Source organism: Erpetoichthys calabaricus, chromosome 1, assembly GCF_900747795.2.
Source record: "Erpetoichthys calabaricus chromosome 1, fErpCal1.3, whole genome shotgun sequence".
Lineage (NCBI taxonomy): Eukaryota > Metazoa > Chordata > Cladistia > Polypteriformes > Polypteridae > Erpetoichthys > Erpetoichthys calabaricus.
This window is the reverse complement of record NC_041394.2, coordinates 279011652-279039310: the sequence shown is the minus strand read 5'-3', so window position 1 is coordinate 279039310 and position 27659 is coordinate 279011652. Positions and strand designations below refer to the sequence as shown.

The 27659-nt window shown below is 40.1% G+C and overlaps 2 protein-coding genes across 2 annotated transcripts in view; one reads left to right on the top strand and one right to left on the bottom strand.

The window, feature by feature from the left end:
- itpr2 (inositol 1,4,5-trisphosphate receptor, type 2) overlaps positions 1–27659 on the bottom strand; it is a 1448083-nt gene that overhangs the window by 795237 nt on the left and 625187 nt on the right. The gene's annotated exons all lie outside the window — the stretch shown is intronic.
- sspn (sarcospan (Kras oncogene-associated gene)) overlaps positions 3801–27659 on the top strand; it is a 51821-nt gene continuing 27962 nt past the window's right edge. Inside the window, exon 1 of the mRNA XM_028815517.2 lies at positions 3801–4390. Coding sequence (XP_028671350.2) covers positions 3941–4390 — 450 coding nt within the window. The 5' untranslated portion in view covers positions 3801–3940. The remainder of the gene's footprint in view (positions 4391–27659) is intronic.

Sequence of the window (27659 nt, the reverse complement as noted above, 5' to 3'; positions counted from 1 at the left end):
ATAACAGCAATGGTTTGATGGTTAAGAACCCCTTCCCCCCCATTTTAGGACTGAGTCTTTATAATTTTACAACAGAATTGGGGGACGTGCCTCAAACAAGTTTGGCCAGTGATTCTCTAGAGGGCTCTCTCAATGGAGGCCAACTACCTAGCTGGCAAGCTTCACCTTAACAAATGGTTTTGGTGTCAGATGTGAAGGTGTTCTCTGCCCCATTGGTCTGAAGTATGGCTGTTTGGAATTGGCTTGTATCAAAAGCCTTTAAGGACTAAGACCCCCTATTGGCTGTAGGGTTTGGACAGAGAATCTATACATTTGCATGCTTTACCCCTCTCTCTCTCTTACCAACTGATAAATGACCATCTCACACACCATGAACTGAAAAGGACAACACAATGAAGACCACAGCTTACCAGCCATATTGAGACAGGCATGCGGCCTGTTCTGAAGAAAGCTGACCACAAAATGAGGACGTAACTAGAGACATTTAAAGTATCTACAAGTCTGTGTGCTGCCTGAAACTACACATCAGCATTAATCAGGTTGTATGGTTGCCAGTGTACACTTATACTTTGTTTATTGTTATAATTTATGAATATTATCAATAATACATTGTTTAAATTGTGACTTAACTCCTGCTTGTCTTTTACTACCTAATTGCCTGAGGTAATAAATGTAGAAGAGAAGGTGGGGAGAAGTTATATAGTAGAATACCTTATGAACAGTGATAAGTCTGTGAGATTTGAGGCATTCTAACAAAGGCTACATATTAATAATACAAAAGCAGAAAGTAGAGTCATATAGAACTCTACCAAGACAAAATAATAAGTTTGAGGACCAACACCCTGATGCTTGGTTTCCACTTGTTACCCATAATGTGCTCCACTACCAAGAAGTGTCTCACACTAAAGGTACGGGCACTGTGAGGTTCTGTGCTGCTCTGCAGTAAGTGATGCCTTCATGATTCTGCTGGCTTCCCAACATTTTAAACTGCCGTTGTTCCTCACCTTGTTGGTTACTAATGATTCTGTCGATGGTGCAGATGAGACATTTTCATATATTCACTGCAGGTATTGATATAGCAGATATTGTTAGGGAATCCTAACAAAAGAAATTGCAGATTCAGAATGTTTTGTTTTTCACCTGTGCATTTGTACCCATTTTGAGTTTAGTTGTGATTTTAAAATACAGGATGTATAGAATAATGTTTTAGACTGCAGAACCTGACACTGGATATTTCTAAATGCAGGTCAGGACAGTCAAAAGTTAACAGAAAAAGTGTGACTACAGATGACGAGTCTGTGGATGGTAAGTAATGAAGGTTTCCTGTCCAACCTGAAAGCAGCAGTCTTACTGTGAATGTAGAGCAACCAACAAGGGACAAATAATAACTGTTATAACAGAAAAAGCAGAGCAATCATTTTTGCAAGTACCTCAAAATATTTACAGTAAAGGTTTTTCTTGTAAAACTTTGGTTTTATTGTTGAATGTTTTTGTGCTTTTTATTTTTGTTTACCCAGGGATGCTTAATAAAATTGCACTTAAAATAAGAAGTTTTTTTTTTCTTTTTCCCATCAGTTCCTGTCATGTGTGTCTCACTAATGCTTTCTTTATAGGACTTTGGTCTTTGGTCCTTAATTTTTCCCAGCTGAATATTTAAGTGTCTTGAAAATTGTAAAGGTGCTTAATAAGTAAAATACATTTTCATTATCTATGAACGATTAAGAACTTCTTATTACTATTATTTTTCATTCATTCATTTATTGCCTAAGCCATTTCATTCATTATTATTACTTATCGTGTATTTTTGCCTGCATATAAAGTTAAATGCCATAATATTAGAAATTAAATTATATGCAAATACATACATAATAATTGCAGATCACTTTAAAAGATGGGCAAAGAAAATATATCAATAAATAAATGAAGTGAAAATATTGAAATTATTACAAAAAAAAAATATTTATACAAAAAGGAAAGAATGAATGCCTAAACTCATTCTATTACTTACAAGCAATTGAACAAAGTTATGAATATTTAAATGCTTGAATTCTTATAATTTCTAGAAGATGTTGATCAGCAAATACAGTTATTATGATTCCAATTGCAAAAGCTGCACAATTTTGGGTACGCAGTAGGGGATGTCACTCTCAGCTACAGCCATTTTCTTATGTTGTATTTTTTTTTATCTGTAATATTTATGCTTAGGTTTCGCTTTTTATTGTGTTGCATTCTTTGTTTTATTCAGTACTCATCCACATCAGCATGCAAGTGCCACTGGGGAATATTCTTGCTGTAAATATAGGCTGTTTTCTGTGCTAAAATGTTCCTCTTTTAAATTTCACAAACTTTTATCAGAGGTCTTTATGTTTTGAACTTTAGAATTCAAGTTGAACTTGCTGAGTTTTAATTTTGTTCTGTTAAAAACATTGTCAAACAAACAGAGGAAGAGGATCCATTAAATTAAATGTAAATACTTTAAATTAAAAAAGGAATACATTTCAAAATAAAATACAATTAGAGGCAGAAAAATCTTCAGCAAGAAATAAGAATGAATGAATAAATGAATCAATGAGTGTGCTCTGTGAATCACATGCCATGCTGGTGTTCTGACGATTTGTACTCCTTTGTTGAAATATGCTACACATGCAAATATTTACACATCTAAAAGTCAAAACATCGAAATGAACATAAGATTTGTATGGTATTACTTACCATCAGTCAATGTTTTTTTAAGGTTGCATAAACCAATCATGTTCGGCTTACAATCACAATAATACTGGACAAAAAACACTGACATTAAAATGGGAAAGGCATTGGATACGTTTTCTCCTAATGGCTTAAACGACAAATATTTTTACTAGGGTCTTTTTAAATTAATTTAATTGTATTCATTTATTTAAGTAACTTATTTATTGACTTGTTGTTTTAGAATAAATGTATACTGCGCGTGCCCAGAACAGCTTTGGCACACATTTCGATAGGCTGCGTGGTTCGATAGAACAACCCTGGAAAAGCAAAAGCCCGATGGCAAATAAAACGCGCAGTTTCATAATAAGTGAGTATTACCTTCGATCAAAGCACATACATTAGATGGTATACTCACAATTGACACGTCTATTTTATTTGACAACTTTACTTTGCAACTTACTCGAGAAGGAGTTCACATCATTTAAGGTTTTTCTAAACTTCTCCTCTTTGTGGTAACACACTTTTCATCGGCTTCATTTCATTGTTATTAAAAATAAGAATCGTCTAGTAAAATGTCCAATTAAGGAACCTGACACTTGACTATTTCCAATTAGTTTAATGTTAAAAGCAGATCAATAGACGGTAACCGTTTTCCTAAGAAAAAGTCGCTTGTGGTTGCTCGGATGACAGGATCGTGTTTGTTTTTCTCTCTCATATTCAAATGTTTAATGCAAATAATTCTCCACTCATTCATCCTAGGGCTCCGGCCCTGCTTTTTCTAGGATTTAGGAGAGCCAGCAGTGGGCACAAAGCAGGGCGTCTTCGCCTTGCAGGGTGCATTCAGGTTCACACGTACAGTAAGTTCTCGAGCTCTCTTATCAGACACGTTTAGTGTCACCAGGTCCTGTGATCTGAATTGCAGATCTGTCAGATGAAACTGGTGCTGCCAAAAAAAAAAAAAAACTGAAGTGAGGCTCTTGAAAGCGGAAAGCAGCAGTGCTCGACATTTGTGCCGAGTTACGCTCCGGTGGTCCACGAAGACCTCGTCTGCTAGTGTGTATCAGCAAAGCACCGCCTTTCCGCGCTTTATTTTGCCGGTGCCCTGATCGTCTTTGTTGTGTTGTAGCATGTGTTGTCTGATTCCTTGTGATGCTGCTCTTTAAAAGCTCTGCTCTGTTGTGCGTTGAAACCCCCCTTGCCTTCCCCACTCCCCCACCCCACGCTTGGTGTTCTATATGTGGCACTTAGACGAATGGAGAAATCCGCTCCAAATGTTTTCCATATTTGTTCAGAGCCAGTGAGATTTCAAATAGAAACTCAGCCTCAGACAGAAGAGTGGCAGGGTTTGAGGGAGCGAAAAAAAAAAATCGTAAAACACAGAGAAATGGGAATGGATGCTAAAAGCAAGTCAAGCCCTGCCCCTAACAGTCAGAGCCAGGCAGGAAAACCTTCTGGAGGACAACAGAACAGAGACCCCGTTCAGGAAAAGACAGAAAACATGGAGAAGAAAAAAGGACGAAAGGGAAAAGTCAATGCCGGCCAAAAGCATAATTCTCACACTTGCTGTGGCTGTGGCTTTCCTTTACTGATTGCAGCGCTGCAGTTGCTTTTAGGTGTTTCTATAACAGTGGTGGCCTTCATAATGACAGGCATCAGCTCCTCTTTGCTGACCAGGGAGACTCCACACTGGGCTGGGATTATTGTAAGCACAAATCTGATTCTTTTCCTTTTTTTTTTTTCTCTTCCCTATTTTTGGATCAAACCTTGATATAAATTGCATGAAGCTGTAACACAAGTGCATGCGTGAATGTGCTTGCTATTTGAAAATAAAACTGTTTGACTTGTTTTACCTCCAACTTGATATTTTTTAAATTAGAAGTTAAGACAGAATCAACAAGTGTCGGGCGTGGTGGGGGAATAGGATGAGGTGGGCTTGGCTTTAACTTTTTTTGTTTCCCTTCAAAGAAAAAAATCATTTTCAAGGCCCAATAGTTCAGATTTTATTACAGACTTTCACATTTTTTGTTTTGTCTGGGAGGAGTTATGGGGAAGGCCATTTTGCATCAAGCTTGTATTTGCTCTCACCCTGGAAAAGTTATAGTAGAAAAATGGTTTGCAATATACATGCAGTATATATGTATGTTTGTATGTATACATTTGTGTTTCTTCCAGATCCTTACAAGAAAAAGTGGACTAGAGATGATATCAATGATAGTTATATTCAAAGTTGCCATTTCCAAAAAGTACTTTAGAATGTACTTTGTTGCTCTTAGTCTCTCAGTAAAATGTTAATACAAAAGGAGGAGCCAATAGCAACAATACATTAAAATGGGCTGGTGGTAGTGCAAGCATTTAATATATAATGTCCCGATAGCAAACGCGATATCACAGTATACAAATCTGAACTAAATGTATAATCTAGACTGTATACACACAAATTTATATCTTTCTATTATAAAAGAAAATCTTGAGAGAAGACTATAGCAAAGAGATTTTTTCAAGTCTCCGTGAGACGAGACTATTGTCTAGAGATTTTTTTCAAGTCCCACCCTCCTCTCAACCATTTTCAACCACGCCCACGGTCCTCTCACCTTTCATTCGCGTGAAGGCTTTTGTCAGACAGTTCCTGCGCTCTCTGGTCTTATTTTACGTTTTCCTCACTTTAAACAATAATCACTCACAGGCAGCTATAGGTTGCGTTATCACGATGTGACTCCAAACACGGAATCAAAATTCAATGCGATATTGATGAAAAGTTAATTTAAAAAATTGTTTTTACTGAAGTTTTACAGTGAAAGTGTAAGTTTAAAAAGTATTTGCGTGTTAATTTCAAAGCCAAACAGAACAAAATGTATAACGCAACGAATACCTCTAACGCAACATGAAACAAATTTCTTTCAACTTACTACGTTTTACTATTTTTTACTATGGTTAATTACAGTAATCCCTCCTCCATCGCGGGGGTTGCGTTCCAGAGCCACCCGCAAAATAAGAAAATCCGCGAAGTAGAAACCATATGTTTATATGGTTATTTTTATATTGTCATGCTTGGGTCACAGATTTGCGCAGAAACACAGGAGGTTGTAGAGAGACAGGAACGTTATTCAAACACTGCAAACAAACATTTGTCTCTTTTTCAAAAGTTTAAACTGTGCTCCATGACAAGACAGAGATGACAGTTCCGTCTCACAATTAAAAGGATGCAAACATATCTTCCTCTTCAAGTCAGGAGCAGATGTCAGAGAGATAGAGAAAAAAAGCAAACAAATCAATAGGGCTGTTTAGCTTTTAAGTATGCGAAGCACCGCGGCACAAAGCTGTTGAAGGCGGCAGCTCACACCCCCTCCGTCAGGAGCAGAGAGAGAGAGAGAGATAGAGAGCCAGAGAAAAACAAACAAGCACAAATCAATACGTGCCCTTTGAGCTTTTAAGTATGCGAAGCACTGTGCAGCATGTCGCTTCAGGAAGCAGCTGCACAGAAGGTAGCAACGTGAAGATAATCTTTCAGCATTTTTAGACGAGCGTCCGTATCGTCTAGGTTTGCGAACAGCCCCCCTGCTCAATCCCCCTACGCAAGAGAGAGACGGAGAAAAGTAAGTTGGATAGCTTCTCAGCCATCTGTCAATAGCGTCCCTTGTATGAAATCAACTGGGCAAACCAACTGAGGAAGCATGTACCAGAAATTAAAAGATCCATTGTCCGCAGAAATCTGCGAACCAGCAAAAAATCCGCGATATATATTTAAATATGCTTACATATAAAATCCGCGATGGAGTGAAGCCGCGAAAGGCGAAGCGCGATATAGCGAGGGATTACTGTACTCGCTGTAATGTAAAATAATTAGTTCTATTATGCATATGTAACAATTCCCATGAAAATAACAATCTGTTTAAATTGTATAGGGCGGTCCAGATCTAATTATGCAACTTTTAATGCAATGCAAGAAAACAATACAAGACAAAAGAATTGTTCAAAATATCTTGTAATAAACAACCGTCTCCTCGCCATTTTGCAATGCAGGGCAGGTACTGCCATCTATCAGCAACAAAAAGAGTTTTTTGTGAATTCTCTATGTAATAAACCTAATAAGTTATAGTGCAATGAAAATTGCATAATTAGATCTGGACCACCCTGTACATCCGCTTCCCCATACGCAAGCAAAAGAGCCATGAATTGGCTAGCACGTAGTGCCCACCCAGGGGTTGGCAGAGCCCCCTAGTAGTATATATAAATAAAATGGTGCAATTCTCCATTATTCATTTTTATTTTCATCTTTTACATTTTCTTTTATTAATGAATTACTATTTGCACTTTTCAAAAAAGCAGCACAGTGGTAGCACTGCTGCCTCGTAGTAAGATCACTGTTCACGTCTTGGGTCCTCCCTGCATCAAGTTTGTATGTTCTCCCCGTGTTCGCGTGGATTTCCTCCCACAGTCCAAAGACATGCATGTTAGGTGGATTGGCAACCTTAAACTGGTCCTAGTGTATGCATGTGTGTGTGTGTGTGTGTGTGTGTGTGTGTGTGGTCACACTGCCCTGTGCTACCTGGGATAAGCTCTGGCACCACCGTGGCCCTGGTCTGGATTACTCAGGTTAGAAAATGACTGACTGACTTTTCCAAACAATCCTTTGTAAAAAATAGCATGCTCAACCAAAGGAAATATGCATGAATATTATTAAAAGGAAGGCACTTAAATGACTGCCTACTGCAAATTTTACATCATAAGAGGAGAAGGCATATTTTTACTTATGCTGGCATTGAGACTGACTACACTTTCACAAGTTTGAAGTTTTTATTAGCACATCACTTATTAATGGGGCTTTTACAGAAGAGACCTACTGTATTCACTTCAACGTCCCCTTACTTCGCTTTGCTAGTACTTTTCTATTGCTGGCCGCATGTACAATATGTGTATACCCGACAGCCACATCATGTATTGATGTAATATAAGATGCCGCTGTGGAATATTCAGAAGATGCAGTTCTTTGAATATCCGGCTACTCTGTTTGTGCTTTGACTCCATGCCCCATTCTAGGTTAGGGAAACGTTTGGCATGGACGTTATTTTTAAAAGATTCTCTGAGTTTCTTCAGCTGTCCTGCAGCTTTTTGTTCAATTTGCTGCTGAGCCTTCATTACCTTGACGTTCGTGTGAGAGCTGGCCTAGTTCAGAGTGTAGTCCTGCTTACTTCTGTTACTGCTGGGTCCTAAAAAGTGAAAGGAGAAGAACAGCTCTCTTAGAAAAATAACCATAGAGTTTTCCGTATCACTCTGATATTCGGCATGAACAACTTCGCAGCATGAACTAAAGATACAAATAGCACAGCTTCAGAAGCCATCAGCAATTCTATTGTTGTACGTCATTCTGTTGTTTTTATTAAGAACTGTTGTAAGGGTACAAATAAAAGACAGCTATACTGTTTAGACTAATACGGTACAAATTTAAATATACACCCAAGAAGTCTGAAACAGAAAATTAGTGTGAAGCCAGCCAAACATCCACCATCAAGCACAGTTAATCCATTTCAGGGTTTGGTGGGAGGCAAAGACAATTACATTGGCACTAGACACAGAGCAAAAATCAACTGTAGAAGGTGTAAAAGTGTCAAAAGCATCTCTTATATTGTAAACTAGCTGTCCCCCGCGGCTCCACCCGCAAAGCAGTACAAAAAGGACAAACTTTAAAAATCAATGAACAAACAGGTATCACTAACTAGTGTGTGTGTGGGGGGTACGGGGTTTACACTTCAACACATAGTGAGAGGTCCAGCAACTCGAACGGTGGCCGGTGCGTGAGTGAGGAGGGCCCTGCCCGGCTCCCCACTCCTGACGTCACGCTTCCCCCCCCCTCGGCCCACATCCTCTGTCTTGGATTAGTGAGAATAAACCGCTGCAGCAAGCAATCTATAAGAGAAGTCGCAAAATCAACTGGAATGTTCAGGCAAATTATAGAAAAAAACCTGATCTAAATCTGTTAAGTAGTTCTTTCGTAAAAAGCGGACAGACATATAGACAGACAGATTTTATATATATAGTGACAGGAAAAAGGATGAGGCTGTTTCATATTAAGAGTACACATTCACCTTATAAACACAGTAGAAATGAATAGAACTTTTCTCCACATCTCTCACTTTTATAATATGCAGATCCTTTTCTTTGCTGTTTGTCTTTCTTCAAGCCTTTTTCAAATATCTGAAGTGCAAATCTTTATCTCTGTAATGGATGTAGAAAGAATGCAAACACTCGATTTAAATCACTCATCCTTTTCCAGATCCTCTAATTGTATTACGGGGATTTCTAGTATTATGGGAAACAAAGCAGGGTCCAACCACAGAGCGGATGACAAACCATCGCAGAGCACAAATGTAGGAATATAATTCAGTTAGCACCTGAGACCTCACAAGAAATACACACTGCAATTGAGATACATGGTGCAGATAGGAAGGCTTATTGTGTGAGGAGCCAAAGTCACAGTAGTGCCGAACATCCATGCCAGACTCAATGCATTGTGGTCTAGAAGCAGTGGGTAAACCACAAGGCTTTTGGTTGTGCTCCTGCTACATACTCAGTCAATGGCTGTGGGCAAATCCCTTACCCAACCTAGCTAGCTATGCACCCAGCTGTCCCAGAGCCCCTTGGGATGATGTTCACAATCTGCTACTAAAACAAGTTGATTTGTAACCCTTGCTATACTCTTGTTGTAACGAAAAACAAAACACAAGAATTCATTAGTGTCTTGCGTATAACCCAATCTGGGTGAGCTGGAAGTGAGCACACGCCTGACTGGACCACTACAGTAGCAGAACACAAGCTGACTTGGCTTGTGCGATTCATTTTGACTTCAATTTACTTCTAAATCTGGTTATTCTAAATCAGGACCACTGCATGGCTATACACAGAAAATGCATCATAATGGTATTTCATCCAGAAAGGGGACAGTTAACATAAAGACTCACTGACAGAAGCATCTCTTTGACAGACTGACTTGCCTTCCAGAGTTAGTTCTCATCTCGTTCCAGTACTGCAGGATCAAACTACCCACAGGCCTCTATGGAAGATAATTCAAAAATGGATTTAGTGGATGACCAAACCATGCTGAGAGATGTTGTTAATGGCAAATGCTAGAATTCAACATGTATTATGTTCTAAAATCGATGTACTATATAAATGAGTATAAAAAGAAGCACGATTAAAGAAATCCAAAAGATGGACTACGCTTTCATGGATGAGGGAATCTATTGTTAATATATAGACAGCTAAACGTTTGCAGAATGATTTTTATATTAATGCACTTAAATGCTGATGCATTTATATTTTAATAAACTGACCAAGACAACCTCAGTGGCAGCAATTCACACTGGCTGTCAACTGCATTTTTCTTGTAGCAGACATATGCAGTTACTCAGATGAGTACAAACCAAATAAGGTCGATTCTGCATTTCGATTGTTGATCATTTATTTGAATCAAAAACGCAATCGCTGCCACTTTGTCTTGCTTATAACCCAATGTGGGTGAGCTGGAAGTCAGCACACACCTGACTGGACCATTACAGTAGCAGAACACAAGCTGACTTGCATTGTGTGATACATTTTGATTTCAATTTACTTCTGAATCTGGTTATTCTAAATCAGGACCACTGGGGCTGTAGCAGCATTGGAAGGCAGGAGTGAACCCTTGGACATGGCACCAATTTGTTTTAGTTTACACCTATTCACATACAGTGCATCTGGAAAGTATTCACAGCACATCACTTTTTCCACATTTTGTTATGTAACAGCCTTATTCCAAAATGGATTAAATTCATTTTTTTCCTCAGAATTCTACACACAACACCCCATAATGACAACGTGAAAAAAGTTTACTTGAGGTTTTTGCAAATTTATTAAAAATACAAAAACTGAGAAATCACATGTACATAAGTATTCACAGCCTTTGCTCAATACTTTGTCGATGCACCTTTGGCAGCAATTACAGCCTCAAGTCTTTTTGAATATGATGCCACAAGCTTGGCACACCTATCCTTGGCCAGTTTCGCCCATTCCTCTTTGCAGCACCTCTCAAGCTCCATCAGGTTGGATGGGAAGCGTCGGTGCACAGCCATTTTAAGATCTCTCCAGAGATGTTCAATCGGATTCAAGTCTGAGCTCTGGCTGGGCCACTCACGGACATTCACAAAGTTGTCCTGAAGCCACTCCTTTGATATCTTGGCTGTGTGCTTAGGGTCGTTGTCCTGCTGAAAGATGAACAGTCGCCCCAGTCTGAGGTCAAGAGCGCTCTGGAGCAGGTTTTCATCCAGGATGTCTCTGTACATTGCTGCAGTCATCTTTCCCTTTATCCTGACTAGTCTCCCAGTCCCTGCCGCTGAACAAAATCCCCACAGCATGATGCTACCACCACCACGCTTCACTGTAGGGATGGTATTGGCCTGGTGATGAGCGGTGCCTGGTTTCCTCCAAACGTGATGCCTGGCATTCACACCAAAGAGTTCAATATTTGTCTCATCAGACCAGAGAATTTTCTTTCTCGTGGTCTGAGAGTCCTTCAGGTGCCTTTTGGCAAACTCCAGGTGGGCTGCCATGTGCCTTTTACTAAGGAGTGGCTTCTGTCTGGCCACTCTACCATACAGGCCTGATTGGTGGATTGCTGCAGAGATGGTTGTCCTTCTGGAAGGTTCTCCTCTCTCCACAGAGGACCTCTGGAGCTCTGACAGAGTGACCATCGGGTTCTTGGTCACCTCCCTGACTAAGGCCCTTCTCACCCGATCGCTCAGTTTAGATGGTCGGCCAGCTCTAGGAAGAGTCCTGGTGGTTTCAAACTTCTTCCACTTATTGATGATGGAGGCCACTGTGCTCATTGGGACCTTCAAAGCAGCAGAAATTTTTCTGTAACCTTCCCCAGATTTGTGCCTCGAGACAATCCTGTCTCGGAAGTCTACAGACAGTTCCTTTGACTTCATGCTTGGTTTGTGCTCTGACATGAACTGTCAACTGTGGGACCTTATATAGACAGGTGTGTGCCTTTCCAAATCATGTCCAATCAACTGAATTTACCACAGGTGGACTCCATTTAAGCTGCAGAAACATCTCAAGGATGATCAGAGGAAACAGGATGAACCTGTGCTCAATTTTGAGCTTCATGGCAAAGGCTGTGAATACTTATGTACATGTGCTTTCTCAATTTTTTTATTTTTAATAAATCTGCAAAAATCTCAAGTAAACGTTTTTCACGTTGTCATTATGGGGTGTTGTGTGGAGAATTCTAAGGAAAAGAATGAATTTAATCCATTTTGGAATAAGGCTGTAACATAACAAAATGTGGAAAAAGTGATGCGCTGTGAATACTTTCTGGATGCACTGTATGTAGCATTGCTACAATAACTGTAGATGGGAATTTGTTCAGCAGTCCGCTTTGCACTTTAGCGTAATTCTAGCTACATCCATTCATTTTCTGAACTCACTTATTGCAATTTAGAAGAATTTGGCTAAAAGCAGTAATCAACTCTGAACTGACCATCAGTCTTTCAGGGTTGACCAAAAAAGCAAGAAACTGAGATATGGGGAGACACAAAATATTAGAGAATTTTTGAAAAATATGGTCTTAGTGTACCTGCTAGTCATTGGCATCTGTGTTATATGCACAAATGCATGCTGTAATGTGAAAGAAACATTTCTAACACCGCTAATGGATTATAATTTGGAAAACATCATTGTGTAAAAACTTCTTTTCCCATTGCTGCAGGAAGATGCACCAGGCTGAAGTCTTGAAAAACAAATGTGATTAACTTACACCCCGCGTCACCAAGCGGCTTGTGGGCTTCTGTTAACAGTGCTTAAATATGGCTTCCACTATGGAGCTCTCCCTGAAGACAAGATAAAACCTGTAGCCGCATATATTTGACGTATTTGTGCAAAGTTTCAGTTCATTACATTTCAAGCTTGAAATCTAACTGCAACGTATTTTAGATAAAAATCAGACCACTCAGATCATGAAAGACCTGGAAAATGTGCCTCATGACACATCATGTGGGTCCTGCAAGCGGGACTCTGGAGAAAACGCAGACAAGCGAACATGCTGAATGTGTGTCTGTGAAGAAAGAACACAAATCTGTCAAAATGGCTAGTTGTGCGCATAAACTGCAAAAAGGGGCCTCGTGGCAACCCTTCTTGTCATTTATAATTCATCTGTGACTGCTTTACTGTATTCAGAATCACAGGGCAGCAGTTACACAGCTATTCTTTATTCAACAACATACTATTTTGTTTTTGTTTTATTTATGTATTAAGAAGGTACTCTTTATCTATCAGTTCTTTTTATCTAATCTACAATGTATAAGAAAATACTGATACATATGAAGGTAACTTCATAATAATGTAAATACACGTTCAAGATTCATGCATGCTAAGCGTAGGACCTTTAGAATCAGACTAACAGTGCTACCCATCTAAGACAGGTTGAAATCTACAGTAAGTAAGGATAGTAGACCTCAGTATTAACGTTTGCAGTGCACCATCTACTGGAATGTATTCTGCAATGCATGTAGTAGTAAAATGCACTGCATTTGTCATTCCAACAGATGGTGCATCACAGACATTTGTAGCAATATAGAGTACTGCAAATATTTGTGATGCACCATCTATTGGAATGACACATGCAGTGCATTTTAATACCACAAATGTTTGTGAAGCATTCTGATGGCGTGGCAGAGACACAGCACCAGGATAGACACACAGAAACACAGACTTTTAATTAAGGTGGATAATGTAAATTTACAAATGAAGTAGCACATTCAAACAACTATAATAAGAAAGAACATTCAACTCAACAAAGCTTGCCAGTCCTATCCACCTAATTTCACCAAAATAACATCAAGTCTACTTTTGAAGGTCTCTAAAGTAGTGTCTACCACTGCTTGGTAGCTTATTTCACATGTCTATGGTTTTCGGGGGGAAGAAAAACTTTCTAGCATTTGTGCACAATTTATCCTTAACAAGTTTCCAGCTGTGTCCCCGTGTTCTTGATGAACTCATTTTAAAATAACAGTCTCGATCCACTGTATTAATACACTTCATAATTTTAAACACTTTAGTCATGTCACCTCTTAATCTCTTTTTGCTTAAACTGTAAAGGTTCAGCTCTTTTAATCTTTCATCATAAGTCATCCCCTGTAGCCCAGGAATCAGCCTAGTCGCTCTTCTCTTAACCTTTTCTAGTGCTGCTATGTCCTTTTTATAGCCTGGAGACTAAAACTGTACACAGTACTCAAGATGAGGCCTCACCAGTGTGTTATGAAGCTTGAGCATAACCTCCTTGGACTTGTACTCCACACACCGTGCTATAGTAACCTAACATTCTGTTAGACTTCTTAATGGCTTCTGAACACTGAGTGGAAGTTGATAGCATAGAGTCCACTACGACTCCTACATCCTTCTCCCAGCTCCCAATGTGTATTCAAACCTAACATTTTTACTTCCTATGTGTAATACTTTACATTTACTGACATTAAATATCATCTGCCACAAATCTGCCCAACCCTGTATGCTATCCAAGTCCTTCTGTAATGATATAACTGATTCTAAATTATCTGCCAGTCCACCTATCTTGGTATCATCTGCAAATTTAACCAGCTTGTTACTTATATTCCTATCTAAATCATTTATATATATTAAAAATAGCAGCGGCCCTAGCACTGACCCCTGTGGAACACCACTCTTAACATCGGCCAGTTCTGATGAGGTTCCTCGCACCATCACTCTCTGCTTCCTGTGTCTGAGCCAATTCTGCACCCATCTACAAACATCACCCTGAACTCCCACTTCTTTTAGTTTTAATGCCCAACCTCTCGTGTGGCACCTTATCAAATGTTACACTTTGATCATAGAATTCCAGCATGTTGGTTCAACATGACCTCCCTCTTCTGAACCCATGCTGACTGTTCAGTAAAACTCCTGTACTTGCCATGTGTTGTTCCATCGTATACTTAATAATTCCTTCCATCAATTTTCCTGGAACAGTCCTTAACTTTACTGGCCTATAGTTACTGTATTTAGATCTGTGACTGTAAGGCAAAACTTTGTGAAGGCAAAGAAAGAACAATCACAGAGAAGGAACAACTGAGAAGTCCTGCCTTGTGGGTTGCATTTTGTTTTCTTCTTTTGCAAACTTTCCCTTTGAACAAACAAAGAACACTGAGATGTTTTTCTGTCGGGGCAAACAATGGCAGGGTATTTAGAGCTTAGGGATAGGACAAGGAAAGTGTTTATACATCAATTCTAAGACCTGGTGACTCTGGTTTTTAATCCAACTGATCTCGAAATTTACCTAGACGGCATGTTTCAGATGACAGTCTATATAACAAGCAAACAAAACTTATTTATTGTCACTTTATACAGTACCTTTTCTATAGTGACCGGTTTTCTGTAAGTGACTTGCTCAGGGCTGCAGACTGAATGAGATGCAGGGACCAAACTGGCAAGCCTGCAGTCCAACACTACAACCATCAGACCAGAGGGGCTTAAGCTCAGTCATGGGGGTCTCTGTGGGTGCAGGTTTTTATTCCAACCAGTCACATTATCGGTGAATTCCTTTCACCTCTACTTGATGTTAATCTCTACTTTTTCTTCTCCTCTTATACTTCATTCAGAAAAGCACAGACGTGTGAGATTTATTTTCATAAGAAAGTAAGAATGATGGGTTTTAAAATGTTTAATCCTCTTTTGTCATTTCTGTATTGACTTGTTTCAGTGTACCTTGTTTCTGTGACAAGAAGGGTAGACATGGGGACAAACAACAGGGAATGCTGAAAGGCTGCAGCCACTTCAGCATCAGACTGACCAGTAAATAACGGCTTATAAAAACAGATCATCTGCAAAAGCTGAATGAAGACCATCATAATGATGATGAAAATCTTAAAAACCAAGATAAAAACCCCAAATGTTCCTTTGTAACTTATATAAATGCTTGCTACAGTGGCAAAATCAGTTTTGTAATTTTGGGATTGACACCAAAACATAAAAAACAGGGAATAACAGTTTGTGTAATTAGGGTAGGATTTCAGTTAAAAGCTGAAGTTAGTGGGGTTGGAAATGTGTAGCCATAGTCGGCCCCCACAACTGAACCTGAAAACCACAGCACCAGACCACGCTGTTTATACGTTTAGCTGCTGTGTTTGCTTTCCATTCCAAAATGCTATTAGTAAGGTACCATTCAGTATATTTTTTACGTGCAATTGGTAATTTATTTAGCTGAACCTGTTTGGGTTTTGTGTGTGATGTTTATATATTCATTTTGAGACTGAACAATTGCTTTGGGCAGGTTCAGTTAATTGATAGGCTCCTTTGTTTTATATGCATATAGAGTTCTGGGTAGCCATAGTCTTGATAAGCAGTAACCCACACAGTACACTTGTGCCAGATTTTGATTCATGTGGAATACGAACCATAGAATGATGACTTGGTTAAAATGACATCAACAGCTGGAAACCCCCTCAGAGGACCGGACATTTATGCTGTGATTGTTTTATGTCTTTAATTGTATCCCCTTTGCCAGGGGCTAGTGCTTATTTAAGGATGGAATGAACAGTAGGTGAAGACAATCCTAATATTATTAATTGCACTTAGCAAAAGGATTGTTTTCTAAATATGAAACTCTTAACATTCAAGGAAGTTAAATAAAGGCAAAAGAAAGATAATAACAAATTTGAAATATAAGCAACAATAGCTGCATGAATCATTTAATCGCTCTTCACAAACATACAAAAAAGAGCATTAAGTACAGTATGTCTGGTCTTAAGAGACTGTGTGCAGGATACCTTTTCTAACTGATCTAGGACCTGAAATAAAGGCAAAGAGTTACCTCCGATGACAACGCCAGCCACAACAGAGGCCCCTCCATAGAAAGCTGCTCTTATCTGACAACGCTGCCAGACAGCTGGGTATGAGGAACGTGAGCAGCTTCAAAACCCGATCTGAATCTTGATTTAGTCAAGATGAAGTTCTTAAGAGAATGGCTTTGAGCCCAAAGGTGGACAGCTTTAGCTTTCTTCCTCAAACAGAGTAAATATATCCACCCAGTTCCTAAATTTGCTAATTTCCATTCCGGTGTCCAAAGCCAGCAGAAAAAACTCTGGACAAGACATTACTCCATTGCAGAGCATTCTTAAACGACCACATTAGCTGGACTTTTCAGACATGTGAGAGAAAAGTACATTAGGAGGAGAAAACTCACATGGACATAAAGAGAACATGCAAACTCCAGGCCGTGGACTGACCTCAGTTTGCTATGCACTGTCTTAAGTTTCTTCCTGTGAAGTAACACATTACACATTAGTCTTACTTCAAGGGTACTGAGGGGCCCTGTTTATTATAAAAGGTTCAGGAGGAGACATTAAACCAAACCAAATTTCTGCCTATCTAGAGCTCAACACAGTGTCCTGAAATAGCTCTGTGTGGGCACTGGCCTTGTGTCTATAATGGCAGAAGGTCCTCTTTTCTATTCTCTATTGTCACATACCCTGCATTTGCATCATTTTTACATCTTGTTTATTTAGCATGCTTATGCAAACCTACTTACAAATGACAGGTGAATGAAAGCAACTGCAAGGCGGCCATTCAAACAGTAAACTTTGCATACTCTGTCGGTTATTATTTGAGAGTCACCATTAAAGTGTTTTGATGTGGCGCCTGTACACAGAGACCCCAATTCCCCCCACAAGGTGCTTTGCATACTCATTACAGTGCAGATCTCCCATTAGTTTTATTTCTGCACCTGGTTAGGTGAAATGCTTCGGGTTGCATGATGATTTAGTCATAAAGACTGTGATGAAGTTCACTGTTTAAAGGGTATTTCACATGCCAAAATTAAAATGAGGTAAAACATTAAATTCACGTTTCTGATTATATCTGCACCTTATTTAGGGTCAGCACTTGCCAGCCCTCAGATAGAGTGTAGTGCAGGACCCATATACAAACATGGTGCACTATTTGATACATTTTGTCTTAAGCCATACCACATACATTTCAGAAGAGATCCTCCACCTGAATTAAGCATGTTCAGGCCCAGCCAGTACTTGGGTGGAAGGCCAATCAGGAAAATGGTTGTTGCTGGAAGGCCAGCAGGGGGCACTTACCCAGTGGTCTGAATGTGGATCCCAATGCCCCAGTGCAGTGATGGGAACACTGTGGTGTAAATATGGTGCCTTCCATCGGAAAAGATGTAAAACTGACTGTCTCTGGTCATATAAGATCCCTGGGCATACTTCATAAAGATGTGCAGGCTAAATTACTCACAACGGCCCAGTCAGTCACTCCCTGTCTCTAATTGTCTCTCACCACCTAATAGTTTATGTGTGGTGAGTGTAGTGGCACAAAAATGGCTGTCATCACATCGTCCACTGCTGTACATTCGTGGTGGTTAAAGTGGCTCCCCACTCACTGAAGCTTTTAAGTATAGAAAAAGCGCTATATACGTGTAAAGAATTATTATTATTATTCTAAATGATGAATGTCATACAAAGGTTTGGTCTACTTGTGAAACGGCCACTGCTTTGGAGTTGCAGTTTAGGTAATGCCATGCTGCACACCCCATGCAGTCCAATTCTGTTTTTATGTGATGGAAGCCAAGACTCAGTTACACCCACCTAGCAGTCGGTTAGCCAAGGAATACTTCCTAACTAATTAGGGAGAGGGCAGCATGGTGGTTGACTTATTAGTGCTGCTGCCTCACAGCTCCAGGAGGCTCCGTTCAAGTCCCCCAGTCTCTCTGTGTGGAGTCTGCATGTGTAGGTTAGGTGCCGAGTTAACGTGGGTGGGCTGCAAAGAGACTGCCTCGGCAACCTTGAGGTGGAGAAAAATAGTTTACAACATGAATGAAAAGGATTGCAATCGACACTACATCATAAGAAGCAAGTGGTACAGATCCTTGTGTTGTCATCAGAGTGTACTGTAGTCGTCATGCAGCATGTCACTTAAAATGACATCCCCTCCAGGAGGTGCTCTCTTGGAGCCCTTGTAGCCACAGGCTCATTCCACCACGGTGTACTAAGAAGCACCTCTGGGGGTCTTTTCTGCCCACTGCTATTAGGCAATTCAATGCTTCCACCAGATGTACTCATTCATTTTATGTGTATTTATTTATTTATTGATTGGCTGTATTATTTGTGCTGTGAGTCTGTATTGTTTTTTATGTTTCTGCTGCTGTATGCATCTGAATGTCCTCATGGGATTAATAAAGTTTATCTAATGTAATCTAATCAACAAAGCTAAAACTTGCACAAATGTTATATTGTTATATTATATTGTTCGCTGTAAATGCATTACAATACGTGTCTGGGAGATGAGATAGACTCACACTTACTCTCAGAATTTGTGCTTTTATTTTGAGATGGCACAACAGCTAGTGGTACATCCGATCAGCTGCCAAGGTTTCTCTTTGAATGGAACATGCATGTTCTCCTTGTGTCTGCATGGCTTTCACTCTAAAGATGGCCGGTCTAGGTCCAATATGGAAGCTGGCTTGAGAGTGTGACTTGTAGTGGACTGCCATCTTGCTCACAGTTGGTTGCTGCCTTTTCCCCGATGCCACAGTGATAAGTTCCAATCCACTACAGCCTTAAACTTGTGTTAAACAGGTCAAGAAATGGATGGATGGCTTCTGTGGACAGATATTTTTTATTTTGAATGGATAGGCTACTGCGGTGGGTTGGCACCCTGCCCGGGATTGGTTCCTGCCTTGTGCCCTGTGTTGGCTGGGATTGGCTCCAGCAGACCCCCGTGACCCTGTGTTTGGATTCAGCGGGTTGGAAAATGGATGGATGGATGGATGGATAGGCTAAGTGACCGTATTTCTTTTCTTACTCAGTTATTATAACTTAACCTTTCTTATCTGGCAAAAAATGCCTTCTTAGCGATAAAAACTCTTCTGATTCCGTTGTCCCCTAAAGGTTCAGTAGTTACAAATTAGACAAGTGTGTTGTTATTGTATAAAGTATACCATTGATTTGCAAAATATATTTTAGTTAAATGTAAGCAACATTTAAAAATGTTTCAATGCTGTGAGGTTGGACAGTACTTAAATATAAGCAGATGCCCTCATGGCTGAAGAGGGGGCCTGGTGTAACACAAGGGACTGAAGTCTGTGCTCTTCGAGTCTGTGAGGCTGCTGCTGGGTTATAACAGAAGTTAAAAGGATGGCGCTGGAAACTACAGCACATAAAATGGAGGAGGCCTCAGCAGTTTAAGTCAAAGTCATGTGATTGGAGGATTGTCCTCCATCTTGTGGCATCCATATGATTTATTGAGGCGTGTTATTCATTACTCCAGTTTGGATGATTGTACATTTGACAGATGCTTTTAGGTAAACAAGATAGGGTTACATTACAATGTTTCTATATTTATATGATATAATTAAAGCACAGGCAAGTTAAGTGACATGTTTGGAGTTACACAATATATCTGACATTGGTGCTGCTCAGGCGGCATGGCAGTTTAAATACCACCGCTGTAGCTGCTATATATTACTGCCTGCCTAAAATTTAATTTGCTCTACAGGAATTTGGTAAATGTGCTGTGAAGGTCTGCATGGCCTCGGGACACACTGCAGTGGGGTTTTTGTGCCATTTGGAAGCTGGTTGGTACCGTTGTCTGAACAGGAAACTAAGCTGCCACCTGAAAGCTACTTGGGACACAAAGGAGAGATTCAGGAATTGGACATCGTGTCCCAGATGGAGTAGTGAAGGTGGCCAAAGGAAGAAAAGAGGCCACCTATTAGTCCTCCCGGCCACAAGAAAGCAGCAGGAAGCAACTCCGAGGTTGCAACCAAAGATAGGTGCATCTAGCCCTTTGAATAGGAATGACCAAAAACTATTAGTCAGCTAATTGGCTTATGACCACAGAGGTAGGCAAGGGCTTCACTTTAAAAGAAGCCTCCTCTCCTCAGCCAGGTGAGCTCAGAGACAGGAGTAAAGTAGGGGCAGGAGCACACCAGACAAGGAAAAGGAGAAAGAGGAGAGAAACCTGCCAGTTTCCTTGACAAGACAGGAGAGAGGAGAAGAAGGTAGGCCAGGGGCAGAATATGGTGATGTAAAGTGGCGTTTACTGTTCTGTCTTTATACAACCTGAAACTTGCTGGAGCCCTTCTGACTGGAAATAAAAACCCTTGTGATTGGACTATGTGGTGTCTGGCGGTCATTTTAATTGAGGGCATTGACTCAAGGATGCCCACCAAAATGTAATTTTTCAAAACACCAATTTAATATCAGCAGGATCAGCTTTATTAATTTTTCAAACTGGTAACAAAGTAGTAGGCACTGCTTCTTCACAGTTCCCTTGACCCTAGTCACCATCTACTGTATATGGAGTGTGCACCTTCTCCTCATGTCTACATGGGCTTTCCCCGGGTATCCCATATTCCTCTCAAAGAGGTGCACGTTTTGTCACTTTATGCATGAGAATGTATAGGTCCACTCTGCTTAGCCATGGACATGTGTTTAATGGTTGGTGTCCTACTCAGAGTTACTTCCCATCTAATAGGGTTAGGTTCCAGCTCAAAATCTGCAAATTAAGGGTTGGAGTGGATAATGATTCTGACTTTTAACCAGACTCCTACCTCAATCATGTTCTTGTTTCCCTGTGGCCTAAATTGTTGTGCCAATCTAGAAATTCCCAGAAGCATTTATTAGGCTTACAAATAAAAAGTATGATTAAGTTTTCTGGATCTGAGAAAAGAGACCTCTGTGTAGGACAATCTGTGACAAAACAAACAATCAACCTCAGTTTACACAGTGCCAGGTACAGAGATACATTACAATTGTGTACCTGTATTTATTTAAATGACTTGCTCTGGGTCACACAGTGACAGGACTGAACTGACAGCTCTTGAGTTCAAACTCCAGTGGCATGGTCACTTGGCCAACCTGTCTACAAAAAACTTGCAGAATGAAGTGCCATTCTCATTACAGAATGACATGGCAAAGGGGACAGCCATTTTAGCAAGGACTTACATAAGAAACAAGTGATTCACAAAACATGAGCACAGATACAAATGACGGCATATAGGAGCCTCTACTCCAGCAATTTTTTTCACATGTGTGATCCATCATATATTCATTCTTTTTATGCCAATTCTCTGTAAAGTACACTCCCACCTACTGCACATATTCAGAGTTCTCAATCAACCTAACTTACTGTACGTGTCTTTGGAATGTGGACAATAAAACTGAGTACACACAGAAGAACCATGTAGACCCAGGGAGAATGAGCAAACTCCACTTAAAGAGTGTTACTGAGTTGGACTATGAAGCTAGGATTATGAAGCTTGCTAACTACTGTGTTAGTCTACCTCCACATCAATTGAAGCATTTTCAAATGAAAAATCCTAGAAGGTTTTGTCATACCTAAACAGATTCTGCTAAAAAAGTGACTAGATGATGTTAGTATTTTCTAAATTGACAAAAAAAGATGGAGACCAGCAAGTAATGATGTGGTCGAGTCCATTGGTGGCAATAAGACTCAAATGCAGACCTCCACTCACTGGGGCCTTCCAAGGACTGAATTGTAAAGAAAAAAAAAAGAGTAGACAGGAGAGGAAAGAAAGAGAGAGAGAGGTTGGAAGGAAAGAATGATAAATAGAAGGAAAGAATGATTAAATAAAGTAACACATAGGAATACGGCTGGTCTACCTTGTTGATGAACACTCCACTCTGTGATCATCACCGTACACAGATCATCTTATCCACACTACCAGTCTCCTGCACAGTGTATGAGGATCTACACTTGGCGTGGCTTAGTCTTTGATAGATAGATAGATAGATAGATAGATAAATAGATACTTTATTAATCCCAATGGGAAATTCACATAAGGTGCATGGTGCTCGGTGCATTAGTCTTACAGCACGCAGGGAGCAATTATGTGAAACAGGAGACGGCCAAACAGTGCCCTTTAATAAAATCTAAATATATATCACTGCCAGTTATTTTTTTTTTAAACATTAGCATGCTGGGCTGATACAGCAAGTGAAAGTGTGCCTTACAAAAATAAATGAAACTAAACTGAAGTGAATATTACTCACTCTTTAGGAGCTCAGTCACTTAAAATGAAAAAGGAGACATTATACGGCCTAATAGCTGCGGGTAAAATAGAGCCTCTGTAGCACCTCTTGGCAGCTATGGTGAAATGAGCTGGTGACTAATGGTCTTCCAGGACAGCACGTCATGGAGAGGATGGGCAGTATTAGTCATGATGGCCTGTTCGTTTGCCAGCATCATCTTTCTGCCACTGACTCCTGAGAGTCCAGGGTCAATCCTATAATGCAGTCAGTCTTCCTGGTCAGTTTATTCAGACGTTCGGTATCTCCAGAGTTAGTGTTACTTCTCTGGCAGACCACAATATAAAACATTACACTAGAAAAAAATTCCCATCACCTTGTCAAAGACATTAAACGACCTGAGCGTCCTCAAAAATAAGACTCTGACCTGTCCCTTTTCATACTGCAGGTTGGTATCATCCATCAAATCTAGTCTAAATCCAGATGGACTCCCAATGTGTTAATTCATATGTACTATATTATCACTGCTGATGAATCCACTCAGGGTGTCGCTCCCTTTCCCATCTTCCACCTTTCCTGAGACAACACTGGAATTATTTATCGGCTCCGCAGCAGAACTCATTGCTTCTGATTCCAGTGGCATGGCATGCCTCATGGAGGATAGCAGTTGGGAATTTGAGTGAATTCCTGAGTAGAGGTAGACCTGCACTTCCTTTCCTATTGTGGTGTCTCATTTCAGAGGCTCTTTGCAACACCACAAGTCCACCACAAACTCTTTTGTCTTGGCAATGTTCAGTTACAGGAGATTTATCCAGCAGCTGAACCACATAACAAAGTCCTTGCCCACTGCTCCATGCCCACTTTCAAAGCAGCATGTGATTGGGGAATAATCTTACACCCTTTGTATATAACATGCATTGGACTTGAACTTCAAGTCACATGTGAAGACTTTGAAGAAAAAGGAGACATGAGAGTTCCCTAGAGTGCTTTTTGTGTTATTGAGCTCTTTCTCCAACGCACAGCCCTAGAATCTCATGAAATGTCTAATCTTAGTTATAAAGTTCATGATCTATATGCATTGCATCTTGAGCTTATACCCCAGAGCCTGGATTGTGTCAGATACACTGGGAAAGCAAATACCATAACTCTAAATAAAGTCCTAGCTTTATCCAGGTGGAAACAGGCTATGTAGATCAGAACATCACGTATTCCTATATAGTCAAATGTCAGGGTGTTTTCTCCATCCAAAGTATGGCAGTAGTTTCAGGAAATTTGGAACATTTTTTCCTGAAGGACATGTGGTTGATTTACATGTACAAATACCAAGAGTGCTCTAAAGCAAATCAGTTCCCTTTTATGCTTTAGTATCGTGCCTCGAGTCTAATTATGGCTTTAGTGATCACACCCTACTGATCTCAGCTTGCTGACCGTATCTCTGTCCTCCATGAACAGTATCAAATTTACTTCCAACCGTTTCTATCATCTCAGTTTCATTAAGTTCACACCATCATGTTGCATTGACTTTTAATAGGAGTTATCTCACAAGGGTGAGTGGAAGATGATTTCTGCCCCAAAGAAGGTCACCTCTACTTGTCCTGCAACAGGACAGGACAAACCTACCTAAGACCTTTTAAGAGATAAGCTTAGTTGATTTGGTGTAAGCCAAAGTGAGGGAATGCAGTTTTAAATTTTAAATGGACTGCTACCATAGGTACTCTTCTTCAGTGTTTTACATATTTGTGATAAGGAGACACATCTGGGCACAAAGCAGTCAAGTTTGTAAACACAAAGCTAGCTGAAATGCTAAATTTCGTAGAAATGTTTCAAAATCTCCAGATTTAAATGAATAATTTAGATTGTAATAAACTGATTGTGATGTTCTACAATATCCATATCTTGGAGGTTACCGGTATGTGCAATGTTTGTATTACAATGAACACAAGAGCAGTTCAGAATTCACTGCTGTGTCACTTTTTAAGTACCTGACTTCAACACTTTGTCCAGCTAAGTAATAAGCCAAATAAGCTCCCATTCATGTAGAAACTAATTTGTGATGATTTTTAAAGCTACTCTCTTCAGCACTTGGATACGTTCAGCACTCCCTTTAATAATCAAAGGAGATGGATCTCCTTAGTGTTCTTCATCAGTGACATTTTTAGAAACTCTCTGGCCATTCACATGCACACTTTCACATACTGTCATCCAGGAGTGCTAGATGTCTGTGCTCCTTATACTTTTTAAATTCCCAAAATCCCATTCAAATTTTGAGCAAGAGACTGAGCGAGGAGTCTGAGTGTCTGGGCTTGCAAGTGTCCTGGATAAAAACCAAGATTTAGGCCTTTAATGACCTCTTGGGCACAGCCATAAGCAGTGTGTCTGTCTGTTTAGAGAGTGTCGACCTTGTTGAGAGGTTTACTTAGCTTGGCAGTGACATTCATGTCTCTGGTGACTCTTCCTTTAAAGTCAGCAGACAGATTGGGAGAGCATGGGGGGTCATGAGGTCACTGGAAAGGGGTGTCTGGCGCTCCCAATATCTATGCAAAAGGACGAAGGTCCAAGTCTTTAAAGTCCTGGTGCATCCTGTCTTGCAGTATGGTTGTGAGACATGGACGCTATGCAGTGACCTGAGATGAAGACTGGACTCCTTTGGTACTGTGTCTCTCCGGAAAATCCTTGGGTACCGTTGGTTTGACTTTGTGTCGAATGAGCGGTTGCTCATGGAGTCCCGAATGAGGCACATTACCTGCATTGTAAGGGAACGTCAGTTACGGTACTACGGCCATGTGCCGTGTTTCCCTGAGGGTGATCCAGCTCGTAAGATCCTCATTGTTGGGGACCCAAGTGGCTGGACCAGGCCAAGGGGTCGCCCACGTAACACCTGGCTGTGGCAGATAGGGGGTCATTTCTGGAGAGTGGGACTGGACCGCGTGTCTGCCTGGGGGGGTAGGCAAACCGGGATCCCGAGTTGTTTCATCATGTAGTGGGTACGGCAACACACTGTACCAGTGCATGCTCCCTGACTTGACTTGACTTGACCAATCAAATTTTCAGTGATTTTCTTATATGTTCACTGATATTTTGAAACCACTACTAGCAGACGATATCTCAAAGCACAAGGCCTACCAGTGTATGAAATGTTAATAATAATAATAATAATTCTTTACATTTATATAGCGCTTTTCTCACTACTCAAAGCACTCTCCACACAGGGAGGACCCGGGAAGTGAACCCGCAATCTCCTTACAGCAGCACTACCACTGCGCCACCTGTGAGAAGGCAGTGAGGAGGAGGAGGGATCTCAAGGAAAGAAAGAACATTCTGAAGATATTGTTTTGTCATATGATCATATATTTTATATGATTTACTACAATAACCATCTTTTAGTTTTCAATATTATGACTCTTCACAATGTAGTCCATAATAATAAGGATAAATTTAAAAACACCATTTTGGTTTGAAGTTTTCCACACTAGCATTTTCAGATCACTTTGTAAAGTGTTTGTCATCCACAGTGAATCACCAAAGCACATAGAACCTGCCTATTGGGCCTGGGCATTTTATCAGCTAAGCGCACTGTTTATTTATGGCACAAACCCAAACTCAATTGAAATGCTGAATGAATGAGAAAAGAACAAAACAGTCTTTGTTGCTGCTTTTAAAGGTTACAAATAGGTATAGGATATTAGCCAAAGTCTTGAAAAATATAGACCAGGAGCCCTGTGAAAATAAATTCACCAAAATATTAACATGATTCAAGGCACAGTACCCGCTGGCTGATACAAATAAGTTACAAGAAGACAGTCCTCACTGTAAGAATTATCAGAGCAGACTGAAGTCAACTACTGATAATATGACAGTCATATCTAAGCATTTTACAAAAGCTCCATTTTTCCCATCCACACTGCTGCGCATTTCAAATTTAAACACTTCAAAGAGTGTTTCAGAAACAATACATTTTGAAATGGCAAAAAACAGATATTTCAGTGTGGATGGAAAGCCAAAGCTAATGAAAGGAGATGAGTTTTCAAATTTTATATTAGTGTGGACTAGGTCTTAAACTCTCAATATAAAAAGATTAGAAGCCTGGATTTATGTTTTAAATAAGCTTAAATGTAGTTAGGATATAGCGGGTTGGATAATGGATGGATGGATTCACAATAATAATACCCTGCCTTATATAATATACTGAGTATAAACAGAACATAGCTTTTATTTTTTGGTTTGTCAATTGGTTCTTTACACATTTCACTCAGGAGGTAAGAAGTGCAAGCTGATAGGGTGTTGCCGGCCTGAAATAGCTGACACTTCATTGATAAGATCAGTAGCTGTCCTTCCTCTTGAACCTTCTTATAAAAGCGCCCTTCAATAGCTCTTCTGTTGGCTCAAGGAAAACTAAGAGTTCAAAAGATGTTATAACTTAGACAGATAAACTTAACAGTTGTTAAGGTAACCATACCCTCAAAAACAGAGACTGTAGATGCCTCTGCATATGTGAAGCCATTTTTACACAATCACTTTGTGGATGGTTCTCCTTGTTCTCATATTGCATGCATACAGCATGTGACGCTGGACTTTTAATCTCCAAAGGGGCTGATGCATTGTTGGTACTTCAGACTGCACAAATCTCTTAAACAGTCCATTTTAAATAATACAATGTGACAGGGTGTGAGTTAGTGTGTGAGAGGGCAAAGCCAGCATGGGTAGGCAGCCAACAGAGAATAATATGCATGTAACTGTGGCGAGTGCCAGTTTTGAAATGGGCATAGATATTAGAGGACAGGTGACATGGTATTTGTGCTTTGCTGTTAGGCTAGTGAAAGAACCCCAGAAGTATCATTTTTAAAAGTGCGTACACCACAAAAATAATCAAAGTTAGAAATCCTGGCATATTCTCATTTGCACACAATTTTCCCTTTATAAATCACAATCATC